General features: G+C 32.7%; 1 protein-coding gene across 20 annotated transcripts in view; it reads right to left on the minus strand.

Annotated features, from left to right (window-relative positions):
• Positions 1 to 19411, minus strand: part of LOC119616084 (transient receptor potential cation channel trpm) — a 236896-nt gene that overhangs the window by 30940 nt on the left and 186545 nt on the right. For 16 of the 20 annotated variants that reach the window (XM_037972276.1, XM_037972258.1, XM_037972249.1 and 13 more), the window contains 5 exons: positions 10514 to 10700; positions 9930 to 10119; positions 9418 to 9629; positions 7682 to 7834; positions 7094 to 7168 (listed from right to left, as the gene is read on the minus strand). In XM_037972276.1, the coding sequence (XP_037828204.1) occupies positions 7094 to 7168; positions 7682 to 7834; positions 9418 to 9629; positions 9930 to 10119; positions 10514 to 10700 (817 nt within the window). The remainder of the gene's footprint in view (positions 1 to 7093; positions 7169 to 7681; positions 7835 to 9417; positions 9630 to 9929; positions 10120 to 10513; positions 10701 to 19411) is intronic. The other 4 variants (XM_037972322.1, XM_037972377.1, XM_037972349.1 and 1 more) reach the window with 1 other exon arrangement.

The raw sequence follows: 19411 nt of genomic DNA on the forward strand, positions 1-19411 counted from the left end.
ATTTTATTTTGATTTCTTATGCTAACAATGTTTATAATTCTTAAATAGTCAATACGATTTTAGGCATATAATATTCAAGTTTCTTGACATTTTATAAAACACTTTATATGTTCAAATTTATTAATAAAGTGATATTTTTTGTAAATGCTCAACGCATTGTTAAAGGTCAAGCATTCATTTAACATTGTGAGTAATCAATTAATAATTTGATTGTTTTAATCATCAACTTAATTGGTTTTTAATACATTTTCTACCAAACAAACTAATTCATTTGATTAATAAATTAATAAAAATTAGATTTTACTTTTATTAAATATTTAATTTATACAATTAATGAATTAATCAATTTTAAATTTTGTCTCAATTATTGATATTAATTGTTCTGATTAATTCGTTATTTGGAAAAAAAAGTATTTTTTTAATATTTTTAATATATTTATATTCAAAATTGGGAAGGTGCCGATTGGAAGGGCTGTTACAACAAGCCTCGAAAAGGACACTAAAAAACCTAAGACCACAGTATCCACTACTGATAACGTTGAGGAGTCAAATCCTAAAATCGAGGAATTTACCATTAACTCGCCAGAAGAAAGTGTAGTTGCCCTTTTCAAAATTGGGAAGGCGCCGATTGAAAGGGCTGTCAAAACCGGCCCCGACAAGGACACTAAAACACCTAAGACAGTACCCAAAGCATCATTAGCAAGTACTAGCAATGTTGAGGAGTCAAATCCTAAAAGCGAGGAGGAAATCACTCACCCGCCAGAAGACAGAACAGCAATGCTCTCCAGAATTGGGAATGTGTCTATTAAAAATACTGCTATTCCTATGCCTGATAAGGACACCGCAGTGCCATCAACAGTACTCACTGCATTAATAGCCACTTCAGGCTATCCGGAGGAGTCAAATCCAAAGAGCGAGGAGGTGACCACCAACTCGCTGGAAGACAGTTTAATGGATGACCATGATTGAGGTTATCCAAATAAACCTCCATCGGAGCGAGACAGCTACCAACGCTCTGATGGCTAAAATCAACACAGGTAAAATACATATAGCTTTAATCCAGGAACCTTGGACGATTCGCAACAAGGTTTCTGGATTAAATCACGTAAATTTCCAACTTTTCTACGCTGATACAGGATCTCGCCCGAGAACATGTATCTTATGTCACAAGAACTTATGTTTTCTCCTCTCAACAGGATTATCAACATCGGATGCAACGGTGCTGAAGCAAGGTCGAGGCAACATATACCTTGCATCTATTTACCTGCCTTTCGATTCTCCGACCCTACCACCAACGTCGGATCTGATGAAACTGGTTGAAGAGGCACAAAGGAAAAATAAGAAAATTGTAATAGGTTGTGATGCCAACTCGCATCATGTAGCTTGGGGTAGTACAAACACCAATCGCAGGGGACAAGCCCTCATGGATTTCTTTAATACTAAAGACTTGATAACATTGAACTTAGGTAATAAAGCTACCTTCGTCAATAGAATCAGAGAAGAAGTATTAGATATAACTATATGTTCAGAAGAGCTTATAAACGAAATTCAGGATTGGAGAGTTTCGGACGAGCACTCCTTTTCTGATCATCGGTACATAAGATTCAAAATACTAAGGCCACCACCAAAGCCGATAAAGTTTCGGAATAAGTCTAAAACTAATTGGACAATGTTCGGGGCCTTACTAAAGAACCGTTTAGGTCAGGACACTTTTCAATGTCGAAATAAAGAGGATATAGATGCCAAAGTGGAAACGTTCACAAGTGCCCTGGTTGAATCGTTCGAGGACAGCTGCCCTCTGCGAGAGCGGAGATCTGCCCAGGAAAAACCCTGGGTAACTGGGGAGATCCGGAGCCTTGGGAAGACTCTTCGCAAACTATTTAACCGGGCACGGCGTAAAAAGACCGCAGTATACTGGGATGAGTATCGTAATAAACTTGGTGAATATAAGAAAATCGTTCGAAGAGCCAAACGAGACTCCTGGAAACTTTTCTGTGAACAGGTAGATAGCGTAAATGAGGTATCGAAGATAAAAAAATTCCTATCCAAAACTCATGTCCAACCGGAATCTATGATCGATGACACGGGCAGGAGGCTTGAGGATATGGAGGAGACAATGAAACTCCTAATGGATTCTCATTTCCCACCCGGTATATCGAATAACATAGATGAACCGATATTGGAGGAAGGGGAGGGTAACACGGAAATAGTTATTACAACTGACATGGTTAAAGGGGCAATCAAGAGCTTTGCTCCCTATAAAGCTGCAGGGCCGGATGGAATTTTCCCGGCACTTTTGCAGATGGAGGCGGGACTGGTTTCCGTACATCTGTCACAGATATTCACTGCATGCTTAAAATTGGCATATACCCCAGTTAAATGGCAGGATGCAAGGGTAATATTTATACCCAAACCAGGGAAACCTAGCTATGCGACACCTAAGTCCTATCGACCGATAAGTCTTACGTCCTTCCTACTTAAAACCTTGGAACGGATAGTCGATAGCATGGTTAAAAGCAGCATACCATACAATGACCTTAAATATAAGCAGCATGCTTATGTAAAGGGACGATCGGTGGAGACCGCTTTAAATGAAGTTGTCCACTACATAAGTGAATCTTTCGATAGCAAACTGTATACACTGGCAGTATGCATTGACATCGAAGGCGCTTTCAATAACGTGCACACTGATACCCTTATCCAATCCCTAGACCAGTTTTATGTTGACCGGGTGCTCCGTAACTGGATCAACTACATGCTAAGGAACAGATGGATAAGCTGCGAGATGTACGATATAACTATCAGGAAAAAGGTATTTCGCGGTATACCACAGGGTGGCATTTTGTCACCTTTACTCTGGGTCACCACGATTAATAGCCTCCTAAGGACCCTAACCGAGAAAGGACTTAGACCTGTCTGCTATGCAGACGATGTCGTAATACTTTTAAAGGGAAAGGATCCAAATTACTTGTGTAGAAGAGCTGAGGAGGCTCTGAATACGGCCTTGAGCTGGGCTCAACCGAGAGGCCTCAATGTTAACCCGGCGAAGACGGAAATCTGTCTTTTCACAAGAAAGACAAAAATTTCTACATATACTGAACCTTGCTTCTTGGGCAAGAAGATACCGGTGACAGACAAAGTTAAGTACTTAGGTGTAATACTTGACCGGAAATTAAAATGGAGACACCACATAGAGGATAGGATCAACAAGGCACATCGGTGCTGGGCGATATGTAGGAGAACCATAGGCATGAAATGGGGTCTTAGTCCTACTATGACAAATTGGCTTTATAAAAGTGTAATTAGACCAATTCTAGCTTATGCTTCAATAATCTGGTGGACTGCTTTGGACAAAAAGTGTAATATCAAACTACTACAGGGAGTTCAGCGTACATGCTGCTTGGGTATAAGTGGTGCCATGTGTACTACTTCAACCAAGGCTCTGGAAACGTTGCTAGATATTCCACCCATTGAAACATATATAAGATATGAGGCGGCGCTTACAGCCGAACGGCTCTTTACTTTAGGCGAACTGGCCAAAAACGGTTATAGGACACGTCATCAATGTATACTGGACACATTGGAAGGTTATACACATTCATCGGACGTGCCTGATCGCATACCAGACACTGAATATGTCGGAAACTTTGAAACGCTAATCCCAGATAGAATGTCTTGGTCAAGCGGAACATTAGAGCAAATACCAGTAGGAATCCGTTGCTACACGGATGGCTCTAAATTAGGGGACAAAGTGGGTCTGGGGTTCTATATTGAAGACCCAGAAACAGAAATATACCACCGTTTACCTAATCATAACACAAGCTTCCAGGCAGAAGTACGAGCAATAACGGAATGTGTAAATTGGATTAGAATAAATATGGCGCCCACAGGGCTTAATATATTTACCGACAGCCAGAAGGCAATTTGTGCGATATCAGGTGATAGAATTAAATCTAAGACCGTATTGGATTGTAAGAAAGCTTTAACTGAATACTCTCCCAGAGGTAAGGTTCACATCATATGGGTACCAGGCCACTCGGGAGTAGCCGGCAACGAAAGGGCGAATGTAATAGCTTTAAAGGGAAGGGAGCTCGATGTAGTTAACCTGACAAACGCAAAACCATTCGACGCAACAAAAGCTGAATTAAAAATATGGATGAGAGAATCCCATAAGGCCTCTTGGAATAATGAAACGGTGGGTAGAACCACAAAGATTCTATGGGGTGACCCTGATGAGAGCAAGACGAGAAATCTTCTCAAAATGAGCAAGTCTGAGGTTAGTATGATGGTACGTATTCTCAGTGGACACACAGGATTACGAGCACATCTATACAAAATTGGACGTGCGAATTCAGACGAATGTAGAGCATGTGGAGAGGACAGTGAAACTCTGGAGCACTTTCTTTGCCATTGTCAGGCATTCGTCGAAGTTAGATCCAAGTATCTTGGAAGTGATGTTATTCCAGAAATAACATTCTTAACCAACACCGATTGGAAGATTCTTAGGAATTACGTCCAGGAAACTGAGTTTCTGAACATGGAAAAATAATACATTCAGTGAACAATTTTTTTTTTTTTTTTTTTTTTTTTTTTTTTTCTTGAATTGGAGCGCACAACAGGCCCGATAGTGGCCTAGGTGTATTTCTTCGGATTTGATGTAGTATACATCCTCCTATCAACCTACCTACCTACCTACCTAATATTTTTACAAATTTGATAATTGATATCATCATTTTGGTGATAGGTGCAAAACTAGCTTGATACAATTATTTTGATAATTGAAACATATTTTTAGTTTTTTCTGTGAACTTAAAAAATCGATTTGGATGAAATTAGAATCAAGGTTAGTACTATTGGATAGTAGGCCAGACACAAGCTCTACATTTTGCTCATACAGGGTTTTATTTAGCCAAAATTGTCCAAAGGATAGCTATTGCTTCCTTGTTTCCAAAAAAATTTTGTTTAATTGTTATTTTTTTTTTAATGGGCCCTTTTTTTTGCTCAGAAGAAAGCTTTATGGGATGCGAGTGAGATATCTATCAAAAAATATTTTTTAACTCTTAGCATCTCATTAAGTGACTACAAAGCTCTTAAAGGAATCGGAGGACATCGATTCATCAAATCGGAAGACATTGATTTTAAAAGTTGGGTCACTTGAAACGAAATAGCTCATAGGGAGTGGAGTGGGAGTGGCTTTTCCCAAAAAAAGTAAATATAGAATATAGTAAAAGTTTTTTTTTATTTATATTGTATATTTATTAAAAATATTTGCAATTTTTTATAAAGGTTGAACACACCAAAATCGAACAATTTTTAATCGTTGATATCAACAAAACTTTATGTCCAATCAAAATAAAATTTTGGATTTAAATAGCCTATAGCCTCCTAATTTTATTCCAATAAATATATTTTAAACTGTTAATTTGGTTTGGAAAAATTGGCTTCAGAGCTTATTAGGAGAAAAATTATTTTGCACGGATATGGCGAAATTCATGGAGAAAAATGCTTTGCTATTTGTATGATTTCACACTACAAGCCCGTTATTTGCTCCAGACCTATCCATATGTCATTATTCCAGAGACGCAATTAATTGGTCTTTGAAATGAAATGAGTTAAAATGGACAAAAAATTTAAATTTTTACAGAAATGAACCACAAATATTGGTCAATTATCAAAGGATTTTTAAAGAAAATAAGAATGACAGTGTCAACTTTAGAATATCTTATCTAAGCGGTATTTGGCAGCCACAAAAGTCTCTTTTTCACTTAAGAAGCCATTTCCTACAAAACTACATGAAATATCGCAAGTGAGAGTGTTATATTCGGCTGTGCCGAATCTCATATACCCACTATCAAAAAGTATGCCGTAAAAGGAATGCTCCTCTATAAACATCAGGGTAATATTTGGAATATGGCTTAAGTCAACTGTCTAGCTCCTCCCGTGTGGTCCCTATCGTGATTTCAACAGACAGACGAACGGACAGGGGTAAATCGTCTTAGAATTTAATAAGGACCCAAAATATATATACTTTTATTGGTCTATGACCAATATTTCGATGTGTTACAAACAGAATGACAGAATCAATATACCCAACATTTTTTTGATGATGGGTATAAAAATCTATTTATTGGCGTAAAATTAGGAGACTTTAGGTTATTCAAATCCAAAACGTTATTTTAATCGGTCAATAAGTTTTTACCAGTTAACTAAAATTTGAGATAGCAGACTGACTTTTATGGGTTGCTCTTAGCAGTCATATTTTTTCGTGATATTATTTTATAATATATGATTTTATGACGACCGTGTGAATCCCCTAATTATATAATTATTTTGAAAGCTTAAAATTGGTTTCCGTAATGACAATTGAACAGAATTTAATTCTGTACGTGTGGTTTTCGGAAGTGGATTTATGTATATGTGAGCTATGTATGGCCAAAATATATTCGTGTCAAATTTTATCTTAATATCATAATAAAGTTTCGTCAATAAAGTCAATTATTATTTTGGAACTATGACCAATGCTCTATTTCACGGGTATATCGATTTTGCTCAGATTTTTCATATATTTTTATAGGTCACCCAGCTGCTAAGATTTTACATTTTTAAGATTTGTGGCGATACTAAAATTTAAAATTTTCTGATTTTTTTGCGGATTTTAAATTATATCAATAAAATGGAAATTTGTTTTAATACATTTAAAAAAATAAAATTTTATCTATTAAAAAGACGTAAAAATTAGTAAATAAATAAATTGTACACACTATATACATATTACGAGCATTTTTAATAGAAAGTAAAACATATAGAAACCACAGCAAATAATGTTAATATATATGTATTTAGTATATTATTTACAAATCACATTTCTTCTTCACATTTACAGACTCTATTATTTAATACAGTAGAAAAAAATTAATGTCAAAACACGAAAGAAAAGAACAAAAAAGTCTATTTGAAAACATACAATTTTTGTTACGAATACATTAATTAATAATTAAAAGACAATCTTAGATAATGAATTATAACATTCATTATTTTTTGTTTACGGAGAAAAACAAAAACAATTTACTATTTAGTTTTTAGATATTACTACCTTTTCAGCGTTATTGTTATTACTGCCCATCCTATATTTCAAAGATATAGATCTTTTCGCTTTCGCAAGAGGATTCTAGAAAACAAGTGGTAGTTCGAAACGACAGTAGTATACAAAATTTGGTAGTACGATTAAAGTAAATTATTAAGTTATTGGTTGTAAAAGTAAGTAGTAGAAATATTAAAAAAATATATAAAAAACTTTTGTTAAATCTAAATAATATTAATTCATATTATTTTATTACAAAAGAATTGCAAACAATAAAACTTAATACACTGTAATACATAAATTAAAAAATATAACATAGAAAATATGTTGTCGATTCAAATCTATAAAATATTTAGTATAAAATAAGTAGAATCATTTTTTGATAAAATTTTTCATAATTTAAAAACAAAACTTAATTCTCTATACGAACACAAAATAGAAAAGAAAAATATAATTAAAAAGGAACACTAACAATAAATTTCAAAGTAGAATTACATAAATATGTATTAAAAAAAGTTCGATAAACAACAACAAAAACTTAATTTCTTTTCGAATTATTTTTTAAACCCACTGATGAATAAAGTTGAAGATTGTACTTACCTCAGCATCGGGATGTGAACGATCAGAGTCATCATTGTCTAAATTTTGATTTTCCAAATGTTCTTCCTCAGTCTGAGGCATCTGCTGAAGTTCTTCTTTGGATTTAAAATCCAAATGTTTAATATAAAATGGCAAAACAAGTCCAAGTATAACCTAAAATAAAAACAAAGTAAGGAAATGGTATAGATGTGCGTACAATTAATTTAACTGTTCTTAGTCCTACTTTTATAAAAGTGTAATTAGACCGCACATGCGCACATGCGGATATAAGTCAACCATGAGTCAACCAAGGCTCTGGAAACTTTGCTAGATATTCCACCCATTGAGACATATTTAAGATATGAGTCGGAACTTACTGCCGAACGTCTAATAACTTTAGGTGAACTGGCCAAAAGCCAGACATCAATGCATAATGGACACATCGAAAGGCTATACACAATCATCGGACGTATCCGATCGCATACCAGACACAGAATATGTCGGAAACTTTGAAACGCTGATCACAGATAGTATGTCTTGGTCAATCGGAACATTAGAGAAAATATCAGTAGGAATCCCCATGGTTCTAAATTGGAGGACAATGTGGGCCTGGTGTTCTATATTGAAGACCCAGAAACAGAAATATACCACCGTTTATCTAATCACAAACACAAGCTTCCAGGAAGAAGTACGAGCAATAACGGAATGCGTAAATTAAATTCGAATAAATATGGCGCCTACAGGGCTTAACATATTTACCGACAGCCAGAAGGATATTAGGACGATATCAGATGATAAAGTTAAATCTAAGACAGTATTGGATTGTAAGAAAGCTCTAACCGAATACTCTCCCAGAGGTAAGATTTACATCATATGGGTACCAGACCGCTTGGGAGTAGTCGGCAACGAAAGCGTGAATTATTAGCTTTTAAGGGTTGGGAGCTCGAGGTAGTTTTCCTGACGAACGCAAAACCATTCGACGCAACGAAAGCTTAATTAAAAATATGGGTGAGAGAATCCCATAACGTCTTTTGCAATAATAAAACGGTGGGTAGAACCACAAAGATTCTATGGGGTGACCCAAATGAGAACAAGAGAATGAGCAAGTCTGATGTTAGTATGTATGACGTATTCTGAGTGGACACACAGGATTACGGGCACACCTATAAAAAATTGGACGTGTGGATTCAAACAAATGTAGAGCATGTGGAGAGGACAGTTAAAATCTGGAGCACTTTCAATGCCACTGTCAGGCTTTCGTCGAAGTTAGATACAAATATCTTGGGAGTGATACTATTCCGGATATAACATTCCTCACGAACGCTGATTGGAAACTTATTAGGAATTACGTCCAGGAAACTGAGTTTCTGAATATTGAAAGATAATACATTCAGTTAACACAACGTATTTTTTTTTTTACCAACAAACACTTTTCTTCCAAGAAAAGGAGGGAACAACAGGCCCGACAGTGGAAAAGGTGTATTACTTCGGATTTGATGTAATATACATCCTCCTATCAACCTAACCTAACTGAAAAAAACATTTTATTCCAATTAAGACATCGCCCGATTTTGAAGCCCTTATATATGTGCTGTGGACCTTATATATGTCTGTTTAAACTGCATCTAATTAGTCTTATTGGGGCTTGAATCCTGAACACAACAGATTTTATTACACTTATGTCGAATTTTATCTGTTCAATTATGGGTCCAATACTTAGTAAAATTTTATAAAGATGTTCATTCAAAATCTTTTACCTTAAAATTGGTATTCTTTCGGGTTCGTAAACCACCCATCCATAGATCGGCTAAAATAACTTGACTGCAAGGATGTGCCAGTAATGCTCTGTGATTCGCTGCAACAGCCAGAGAAAGGCAACTTTGATTCGACCATGAATGTAGTTCACACGTTAACAGCCGTTGAGCCTTCTCGCCATCTGTTCTATAGCTGAAATCCAGCAATTTAATACCTAGTTGTAACAAAAAAAAAAAAAAAAAAAAAAATAAAAATTAATTAATTTGTTTAATGAGAGTAAGTAGTACATTATTAAATAAGTACTTATATATTTTGCAATGATACTTGAAGGCAAGGGAAATTAATTAATTGTAAGCATATTATTTAAAACTAACAAAAAATACAATCTTTAATTTTAATAAATTACATTACATTTTACAATTTTAAATGCCTATGTTTATTTAAAGCATCATCTAAAACAAATTTCGGAATACATATGTAGACACTTAAATATATTTTACATTTATACTCATACCTTTACTTTCAAATTCTTTGGCATAGGAACGTAATTCTTCATAAATTTCTGTATCCAAATCATCTTCGGCTGCCTCATGAGCCATGGCTTTGTAAAGCTTACATGCTACCAAGGATTTAGCTAAAGCTTCCTCACCATGTGTCCACATTAGTAAAGCCATTTGTTGACGTTTTGTTAACACGGCCCAAATCTGTTAAAATTCAATCAATACCAGACACAAATAAAGTTCATAAGATTTTTAAATGTTTGTGTATGTAAATTCAAATCACTTTCAACAACAAGGAATATTTATTATACCAACAAACATGAAGATTCTCAAACTAAGAATGATATGGAAATGAGGAATATTGTCAATGTATATAAAAACAAATTTATCTTATATACACCATTATTCTCAAATACATAAATATCTTATTTCAAAATAAAATTTTTTATTCAAAATGTTCAATTTTGTTCTTAATTTTTAAATTTTCTAAAAATTTCAATTGATAAAGTCCTATTATTTTGAAACTATTAACTTTGTGTTTGCTGGGTATGTGTCTGCATAACGACAGACAGATATTCATATATAAATAGCTACTTACCAAAAGTTCATTAAACGGAAATTCAAAAAGTGCCATTTCCGATGTGAAGGGCAAAAGACCCGTTACCAAACTTAATGAATTCGCGCCGGCATAACGTTGATACGTGGAGGATTTTCGATGTGCATTTGCATAACTGTTCATTACTTTGGCGTAAATAGGACGAAATTTTCGGCGTGTATAATAAGATCTGCAAATATAATAAAGAGGAGAATAAAATTCAAATTAGATTTAAACATTTACAATAATTTTTATTGTTCCTGTTTGCAAAAAATAATATACAAATAGGAACAAATATTTGAAAAGCTGAGTACTTTTTTATAATGTCTCACTTTTCTTTCAATATATGTATCTAGGCATGATTAAATATTTGTTTAGTCAAAACCATTAAAGGATTTTGGGTACCATTTAAAAATGTATTTGAGCTTTTGAATTGAGGTTTTTTTGTTTAAAGAGTTATGTATATTTAAACATTGTGTCATTTTTTATTATTATTTTTGAACCTATTATTTAATTTTCGTCAATGTTTGTTAAACAGCTTTACAATTTGGGTCTTGGTAGGTTAAAGTTTAGCGCTTTTATATATCCCCAAATTGGTTATAATCTTTTTTGAGTTGTTTGCAATAGATTATCATAACTTTGATTTCATTGTATTACGTTTATTGGGCTTTTTTCTAAGCTTCGTAAAGGCTATGTTATATGTATGTAAATTTTAAAACCACTAACCATTCCAGAAAAATGATTTTTAAACAAAACAAAAATATGAATTGCTTTTTTAAATTTTACACAGAATCTTAATACATATGTATTACATACATATATGTATGTACATTTCTTTGTAAATCTGTATGTTTTGCTTACATCTTAATGGCTAGACGAATTTTCTTGATATTCGGAAATTGGTAGATCTTTACTTGGAAGCTTTAATAGGATATATCGAACATTAAACTATCAACGGCCAAAAGCGGAAAATGTGCTAAATTAGTACTTTAGAAGGAAAACTAGTGTTTGTAAAAATAATGAAAAATGGAGATATTGCATTACGGAAATCTAAAAGTTAGATTTTGGAAATGAAAATAGATGACATGAAGGAAAGAGAAAATTACGTATTTAATTCCCATGTGAAAACTTCTGAACATATTCGAGTAAGTTGAGAACCAATTCGAGTTCTTTATATCTTTTTTTTAAATCTTGTACATATAACATTTGAATTAATAATATTACGCAGAGAAAAAATATGGCTGTGGTAACCATAATGTAAGAGCAACATATTATGGTTAAAGTTAAAACATATTATGATCATTATTAGTATCAAAAAATATCGTATTATGATCATTATTAATATAATAAGATATCATATTATGATTAAATATAGTCCGAATATTTCATCATAATATAGTTTTATTAATCATAATGTGATGTTGTAGCATCATAGTAACCATAGCATCAAGTAACCATATTATGGTTTCAATTAATCACGTGGCTTCAAGTAACCATATTATAGTTACATATTAAACATAATATGGTTAATCTTATGTATTCGGCATAAAATTGGTGGATTTTGTTGAAATTTATCGAAAATGGTTGAAAACAAGAAGGAAATTATAGTCAGGCATGACCGACCATATGATGCCCTAGACTAGTTATGAACATAAGTACATAATTAAAATTGCGACCTGAACGTTCCCCACATAGCTAAATCGTCTCATATAATGATTGTAAGCTGATTTGGTATACTTTAAGGTATAGGATTGGTGGGTATAGGGCAATCCCCTCCCCATTTAAGTGGGGTATGGCAAACTAAGGTGGTCAGACAATTTATTTAATGCTTTTTCATTAACTACAAATCCCCACAATGTCAAAGCTGAAGCATTAAAATCAAAATATTCATCAAATTTATGCAGAAACATAAAGTCTAACTGGATCCAAGTTATATTTTGAGGAGTTCCATGAAACGGATAGATACTTAAAACTAAATTATAAATCTATAAGTAATTCTGATATCCATTCTACAATTTGAATTCGGTGTGGAAACACTTTTGCCTAACTATTTAGCTCAGGAAAATTAGTCGAAAAATTTGCTCAGGGCTTTGGCTTGAGGTTCTAATTGTGGGACTAAAAGTCATAAAAGTCTCGTTTAGTTCATAAAAATCTGTTTTTTTTTTTTTGCTAATATTTCACTCATAATGCATTCTGCGTGTTGATATGTATGTGGTTACAATTTTAATTATCTTCTTTTACATAATTATGTTCATTTATATAACATAAAAGAGAAAAATTATGATATAATCTATATCGGTTTTAAAATTATAAAGACTTAAACATATAATTGCAATGAAGAAGTAATGAACTATATCTCGAAAACATCTAATTACATGTACAAATGATCATCAACCAAAATGTAGGAAATTGTATAATCTATAGAATATTTAATTGTCTCTGAACGTGCACGATGCAAAATACGGAAGATATTCCCAAAAAAATATTTCTACCTACAACATTTGACCTCCAATATCTTGAGGTCAAATACACTATATTTACTGTTAATTGTGTAATTTACTTAAAAATGTGTTAATAATTCGTGCTTAATTAACAAGATACATATTCAAAAATCTGTCTGAATGTGTCGCATAATTATTAGCATAACCTCTAATGTTTCATTCAACCACAATTTTAGCCATAATCTTTGTGGAAAATTATTATTTAATTGAACAGAGAACGCGTTAAGGGGGGCTTTCTTAGATGTTGGCTAAATTTTGCGCCACAATAAAAGTAATTTCTTGAGGTCGTGGTTTTTTTGCTTGTTTATTAATTATTTTATATACACAAGAAAATAAACAACATGTTGAAGGTACGATGTGAATGTACTTAGCACTTGTAAAAATTAAACGTCTTGTTCTAAGTAATAAAAATAAATTTGATGGATAAACAAATTCATTTTAAGGTTTAATGAGCCATTAAATATTTAATTGCTCTTTAATTGTCAGCATACTTGCAAAATTTCGTTGGATTTTATCGCCAAGAAAATTTTGCAATTGAAATTTACATACCCATTACAAATAAAAGGGTTTTCCAAAAAGCAGCTGTGATAGTAGTCTTCAGAGGTCATGTTCTTTTATTTTCTAACTAGTGCAAAGGTTGTGCTGTTGTGTCTGGTTAAATTTCAGACAACTGTTTAGCTTCAAAATCATGTGTAAGAGAACACTATGAAAAAGTATTAATAAAATAAATTTTTATAATTTGATCGTGCTGATCGGTTATATGACTTGACTAAATAGAAATGGAAATGCTAAACATCCATTGCCAGTAAGAAGACACCAAAAGACATTCTTGCTGACAAAGAGTGTTATCATATAACCGTACTTATTGAAAAACCCTTTACTTGTACATCTGACAACATTATATACATGACTAAAAAATGGTCATAAAAATGAGTCGAGTGCCAAAATAAATAAAAGTCGAAAACATGCCAAAGAAAAATATATGTATGTATGTATTTATGTATTTTTAAAATTTACCATGATTTAATTTGTAATTAAATTTCCATCCAACGTACCATTTCTCGGTACAGAGTGAATATATATTTAATGTGATTACCATTGACTGTCGTCACCAAATTTTAAAAATAGAAATGAACACGAAATGATAGAAAAAACTGTTGACAGTATCTTTGGTTTCTTAATGGAAGGAAATTGAAGGCGGCTGCCTTAACAAATAAATATGGTAATTTTTCATCATAGAACTAAATAATTCCTTTTTATTACGTAGTTAATGGAAGAACAAAATTGGTATGAAATGGACCCACCTACAGAGCATAGAGAACTCGTATTTCAATAACAAACTTTATTTAAAACTTTTTATTGACATAAGAAGTTTTTTTTTTTTGAAAACTCATAGGTCTAGACAACAACAAAAATAACTGAAAAAGGAAAAGAACAAGGAAACCGTATTTATGTTTAAATAAAAAAATACATATTTTTTGTGATGCTCCAAAAGTACAAAAAAATTAGGGAGGATTGCTAAACTTTTTTTTTCTTAAATCAGTTTCCTCTAGTTAATATTAACTTTTTATAAAGAACGTTCTACATTCTATTGTTCTAAAAAGTAGAAAAGGCTCAAAATTGGCTGCAAAATTTTAAAGTTATTAAAATTTACTCTCCTAGGTGAGGAATGGTATATTATATATATGTATGTATTTCCCTTGTATCAAAATTGATACGGAGTTGTTCTTCTAAAACAAAAAGCAAATAATGGAAGGAACAAAAATAAATGTTAATGTTACGGTTCAGGGCCTAAATTACCCACTACCGTCGGTAAGAGTTGATCTATTCGCTAGAACATGTGTCATGTGTCGTCGTCATCCTACGATCGTGAGCAAAATACTACTACGGAGTTTGTTATCTTGGCCAAATGTATAGGTGAAACATCAGGATCTATTCGAAAGGAGCTTTAAGCCTTTAAGTACAGGTGAGTGTTTAGTCTCTGAATCCTCAGATGACAATAACAGTAGAATAATACAAAACCCTACAAGGGAACAAGTTGAGCAAATGGTGAAGGAGATGTGTATAGTTAAGCTATCGACAACTAATAAACGACTATCTGGGATACAGATGAGAAAGTTGAAGAAGATATTCCACATCTCCCTGAGAGCTGTTTCTCAATAAAATCCCTAAAAACGCGAAAGAAAAACGCATTGAGATGTTCTATGCTGTATAGAATGCCAGTAATTTAAGGGGGAAAATCTCAAAAGACCAGCACAATAAAGTAGAAGATTTGATCAACAATAAGCCTTCGAAGGGCAAACAACCAATAATGAATTGCGAGTTCAGCATGTGTGCGATGATCATGAGGATGGCATCTCAGGATCAAATCATATAAATTTAAAACTTTTCAATTCTGATACTTTACTACTCTAATAATTGGGTTTTTTTTTTAATTGGACCAGTACTCAGGGGATGGCCCCTACTTATGCTAAGCATTGTGTTGGAACTAGGAAAATAGGTTGTGGAAGGAGGATAGAGGGAGTAGTGTTTGTGGACATTTGATTTAAATCTTCTTATATCGAAAGTGACAGGGAATACCTCTGCAGGAAGTTTATTCCACATACGAACAATGCGGCTGAAGAATGAATTTTCACTGTAATTTGTTGTGCGGTCCACTGGCCAATCTACCACAAATGGGTGTGTTCTTGAAGAAAGACGTGTGTTACGTAAGAATATACGGGTATCGGGAACAAGTTCCCTAGTTTCAAAGGAACACATTCCATTGTAGTTGCGATAGAACAATGAAATACACCCCACGCTGTGACGGTGCTCCAGTGAATCAATAGAGTTGGATACCCTACTGTCACCGATAAGTACCTTCGCCCTCTCCTGTACGCGGTCGAGTAGCTCCAAAATAGACTTCGAAGCTCCGCCCCATACATGAGAGTTCTATTCCATTTTCGGTCGGATATAAGTGGTGTAAATAGTAAGAAGATCAGATGGAGTGAAGTATGTCTTACACCGTTTCAAAAAACCGAGACACTTGAATGCTTCTTTCGACACTTGAAAAATGTGTTTAGTCCAGCGGACATCGCACTGAGTTTTCATGCCCAGAACATCAAGAGTTTCTGATTCCTTAATATTTACACCACCCATATATATAGATGGAACAACAATATCTGCCAAGCGTTTATGTGTTAAAAAACAACATTGAGGTCTTACGGGCGTTAAAATCGACTCTGTTAACACAACCCCATTTTTATCAAGTCGTGATTAAGCGATTCATTCATATTGCGCCTCATTGCCCCAATCTCTAGAGGGCTTGGCCTATGATTGAATGAATAAGAATGGTAGATACTGCTGTTATCCGCAAAAGAGTAGATAGAGTTGGAAGTTTGACATATAAGGTCATTTATAAAGATTAGAAATAGGGTAGGGGAAAGAACGGAGCCTTGCGGTACCCCTGAATTAATCTTGAACTCGTTTGATGAGATCCCATCTCATAAATCGAGAGAAGTTATTACCGACACCAAATGCAATTAGTTTTGATTTGTCGGATTCAATGAAACTGGTTGAAGAAGCCCAAACATAAGGTAAGAAATTAATACTTAAAGATTATGTTGCCCATTCCAAGCATGTAGCTAAGGGCAGCACAAACTCCAATTGAGGATGACAGACCCTTATAGATTTTTCTAAAACAAAAGACTTGATCACATTGAATTTATGTAATAAAGCCGCTTTTGGTAATAGAATCAGAAAAGATATAGCTATATGTTCGGAGGATTTTATAAACGATACACAAAAATAATTTTCTACAAAATGCAGAAAATTGTTCACGATTTTAATATTTTTTTTTTAATTTGTTTTTATAAAGGTGTTAGGTTTTTTTATTTTTTCGACCAACCCTAATAAATTTACTTACTTAACAATATAGAAGTATAAAAAACGGAAAAAACTTTGATTTTTTTTAATTGATTTTTTTAGGTCGTTAATGCAAAGACAGCAAAAAAAGATAAGCGTTTTATGACCCAAAAGTTTTAATAAAATCTGTTTAATAAAGGATCTCACCATTGCTCAAATATGTATTAAAATATTTTAATAGATAATACAAAGTTTAAATGAAACAAATTTTGCCGTTTTAAGTTAAAAGAATTATAAAAATGTTAACAATTTGTAATTATTCAATCTGTGGCCTAGGCTTATTGTGGTTTCGTAAAACTATCTTAAAATTTGAGTTACAAAGGGTTATGGAGGGTAAAACTGGAAATGGCTTAGGAATAAATATATTGTTTTTTTTTTTTATTTCTGGATGCTAAAGTTAAATTTTGTTGAGTTATGTTATGAAATAATAAAACTAATTATTTCAACAAAATCTTTTAGTTTTAGAAATTATTAATTACTAAATTATTCTCGGGAGTTATTTGGAATAAAAGAATATTATTTATCAATTTACTGGAATGAAAAAGACCGGGAAATTAGAAACCCTTAACAGGAACAATTTTAAATTTCAAGTACATTTTTTACACCATAAAACTTTGTTCACATTTATTTCCTATTAAAAATATTACATTTGGTAATAACACAATTTTTAAGCAAAGTTTCAGTACAGTTTCAAATTCATTTATAAAAAGATAAGTTTGCCAAGAATTCACATAAGGGTTAAATTTACTTTTATATTTGTATTTATTTAGTTTATTTACAGTGCGAAACAAAAATGTGTAAATGATGGTAAAATATTTAATCTTTTGGTCTAATATTTAAACTAAAAAAGATATTTAAAAAAGTTTTATGTTTTTTAAAAGAAGATATTTTTGAACTAAAATAAATAAAAAATCCACTTAATTATACTTCAGAAAAAAATGAATTCATTTACACATATTTGGCGCGTAGTACTAAAGGAACATTTTTATTATAAAATAACATTCTCTAATGCAAAATTTTTAGTATTTTGAATCTTCTGTTTGGGTTCACGACAGTTTCAACTCTGAAAGTTATAATCTCGATCAGTTTGCCACACTCTTCTTGCGTTATAAACAGAAACTCAGAGGTCGGTTGTGTTTTTACATAGGTGTTCGTAATTGTAAACCCTATTTTACCATAAATTCTGAATCGGGTTTAACTCTGGCGACTGTAGGAGCCAATATAGCTATAAAATTTTAACACTTTTTTGAAAAATCTATTGTTTTAAGCCTTATATTTGGGGTCATTATCCAGTTGTATTATAGTGTTTTCAACGTTTTGACCCCAATTATTAAAAATATCCCGATAAAATGGCTTCATAATATCAGTAGACATTTCGGCATTCATGTTACCATTGATTTTATAAATTTTCCGTACGCTTTCTGATGAAAAATATCCCTAAAATAAAAGTCTTCCATCTCTAAATTTCACAATGGGCATTATGTCGCTATCTTTTAATGGTGCATTCGGTTTTCTATATACATACTTTGGCCGATCAGGTCCAGATTAATTCGGCTCATCTGTCTATATAACATTTATCATACCATCAAACGTCCAGTTTTTGAAACCTTTTAGAGAATTCTACTAGAAGAGCTCTGATCTTTCTGTGAAAAGAGGCTTCATAGCCCATTCTAGTAAAAACACAACAGACCTCTGGGAGAGCTGCCATGAAGTATGGACGTTCATAACGCAAGAAATGTGTGGCAAACTGATCAAGATTATGACTTTCAGAGTTGAATCTGCCGTGAACCCAACAGAAGATACAAAATACTAAAAATTTGGCACTAGAAAGTGTTAATTTATAATAAAAATGTTCCTTTAGTACTAGGCGCCAAATATGTGTAAATGAGTTAAATTTATTTTTTTTTTTTATTTTTCTGAAGTATAATTAAGTGGATTTTTAATTATTTTAGTTTAAAAATATCTTCAATAAATACAGTTTTAAAAAACGTAAAACTTTTTTAAATATCGTTTTTAGTTTAATAAATATCACCGAAAGTTTAAATATTTGACCATCATTCACACAATTTTGTCTCAGACTGTAAGTTTATTTCTTTATGTGTTTGAGTGTCAGAATACAATGAAATGACAAAACTTTGATGAAATTTTCACAAAAGGACAATATCAAAGATTGTAGACTTTAGATAAGTTCAATAATAAAATTTATGTACATTTATAAGTTGCTTCCACAAAAAGGGAAACTAAATATACTGTTATTGAATCTTATCTAATATTTCTTTTTGGTTGAGATTTTGTGGATATTGCAAAAGATACGTAATGTTTGTTAATGTCAACAAAGGTAAAAAGTTCGTTGGATCAATGTGGCTATGAGTATATAGAAACCTGTGGAATGAAAACACAACGTAAAAAATACAATTTTTACGTTGAATGAAATACCATTCTTTTACATATAAATTAATTAAAATTCTTTTTTTTAAGGTCGGTCTAATGTACCTAA

The sequence above is a fragment of the Lucilia sericata genome, unplaced genomic scaffold, assembly GCF_015586225.1.
Source record: "Lucilia sericata isolate MDLA Ls3-8-SP2 unplaced genomic scaffold, ASM1558622v1 Contig000002F_arrow, whole genome shotgun sequence".
NCBI lineage: Eukaryota > Metazoa > Arthropoda > Insecta > Diptera > Calliphoridae > Lucilia > Lucilia sericata.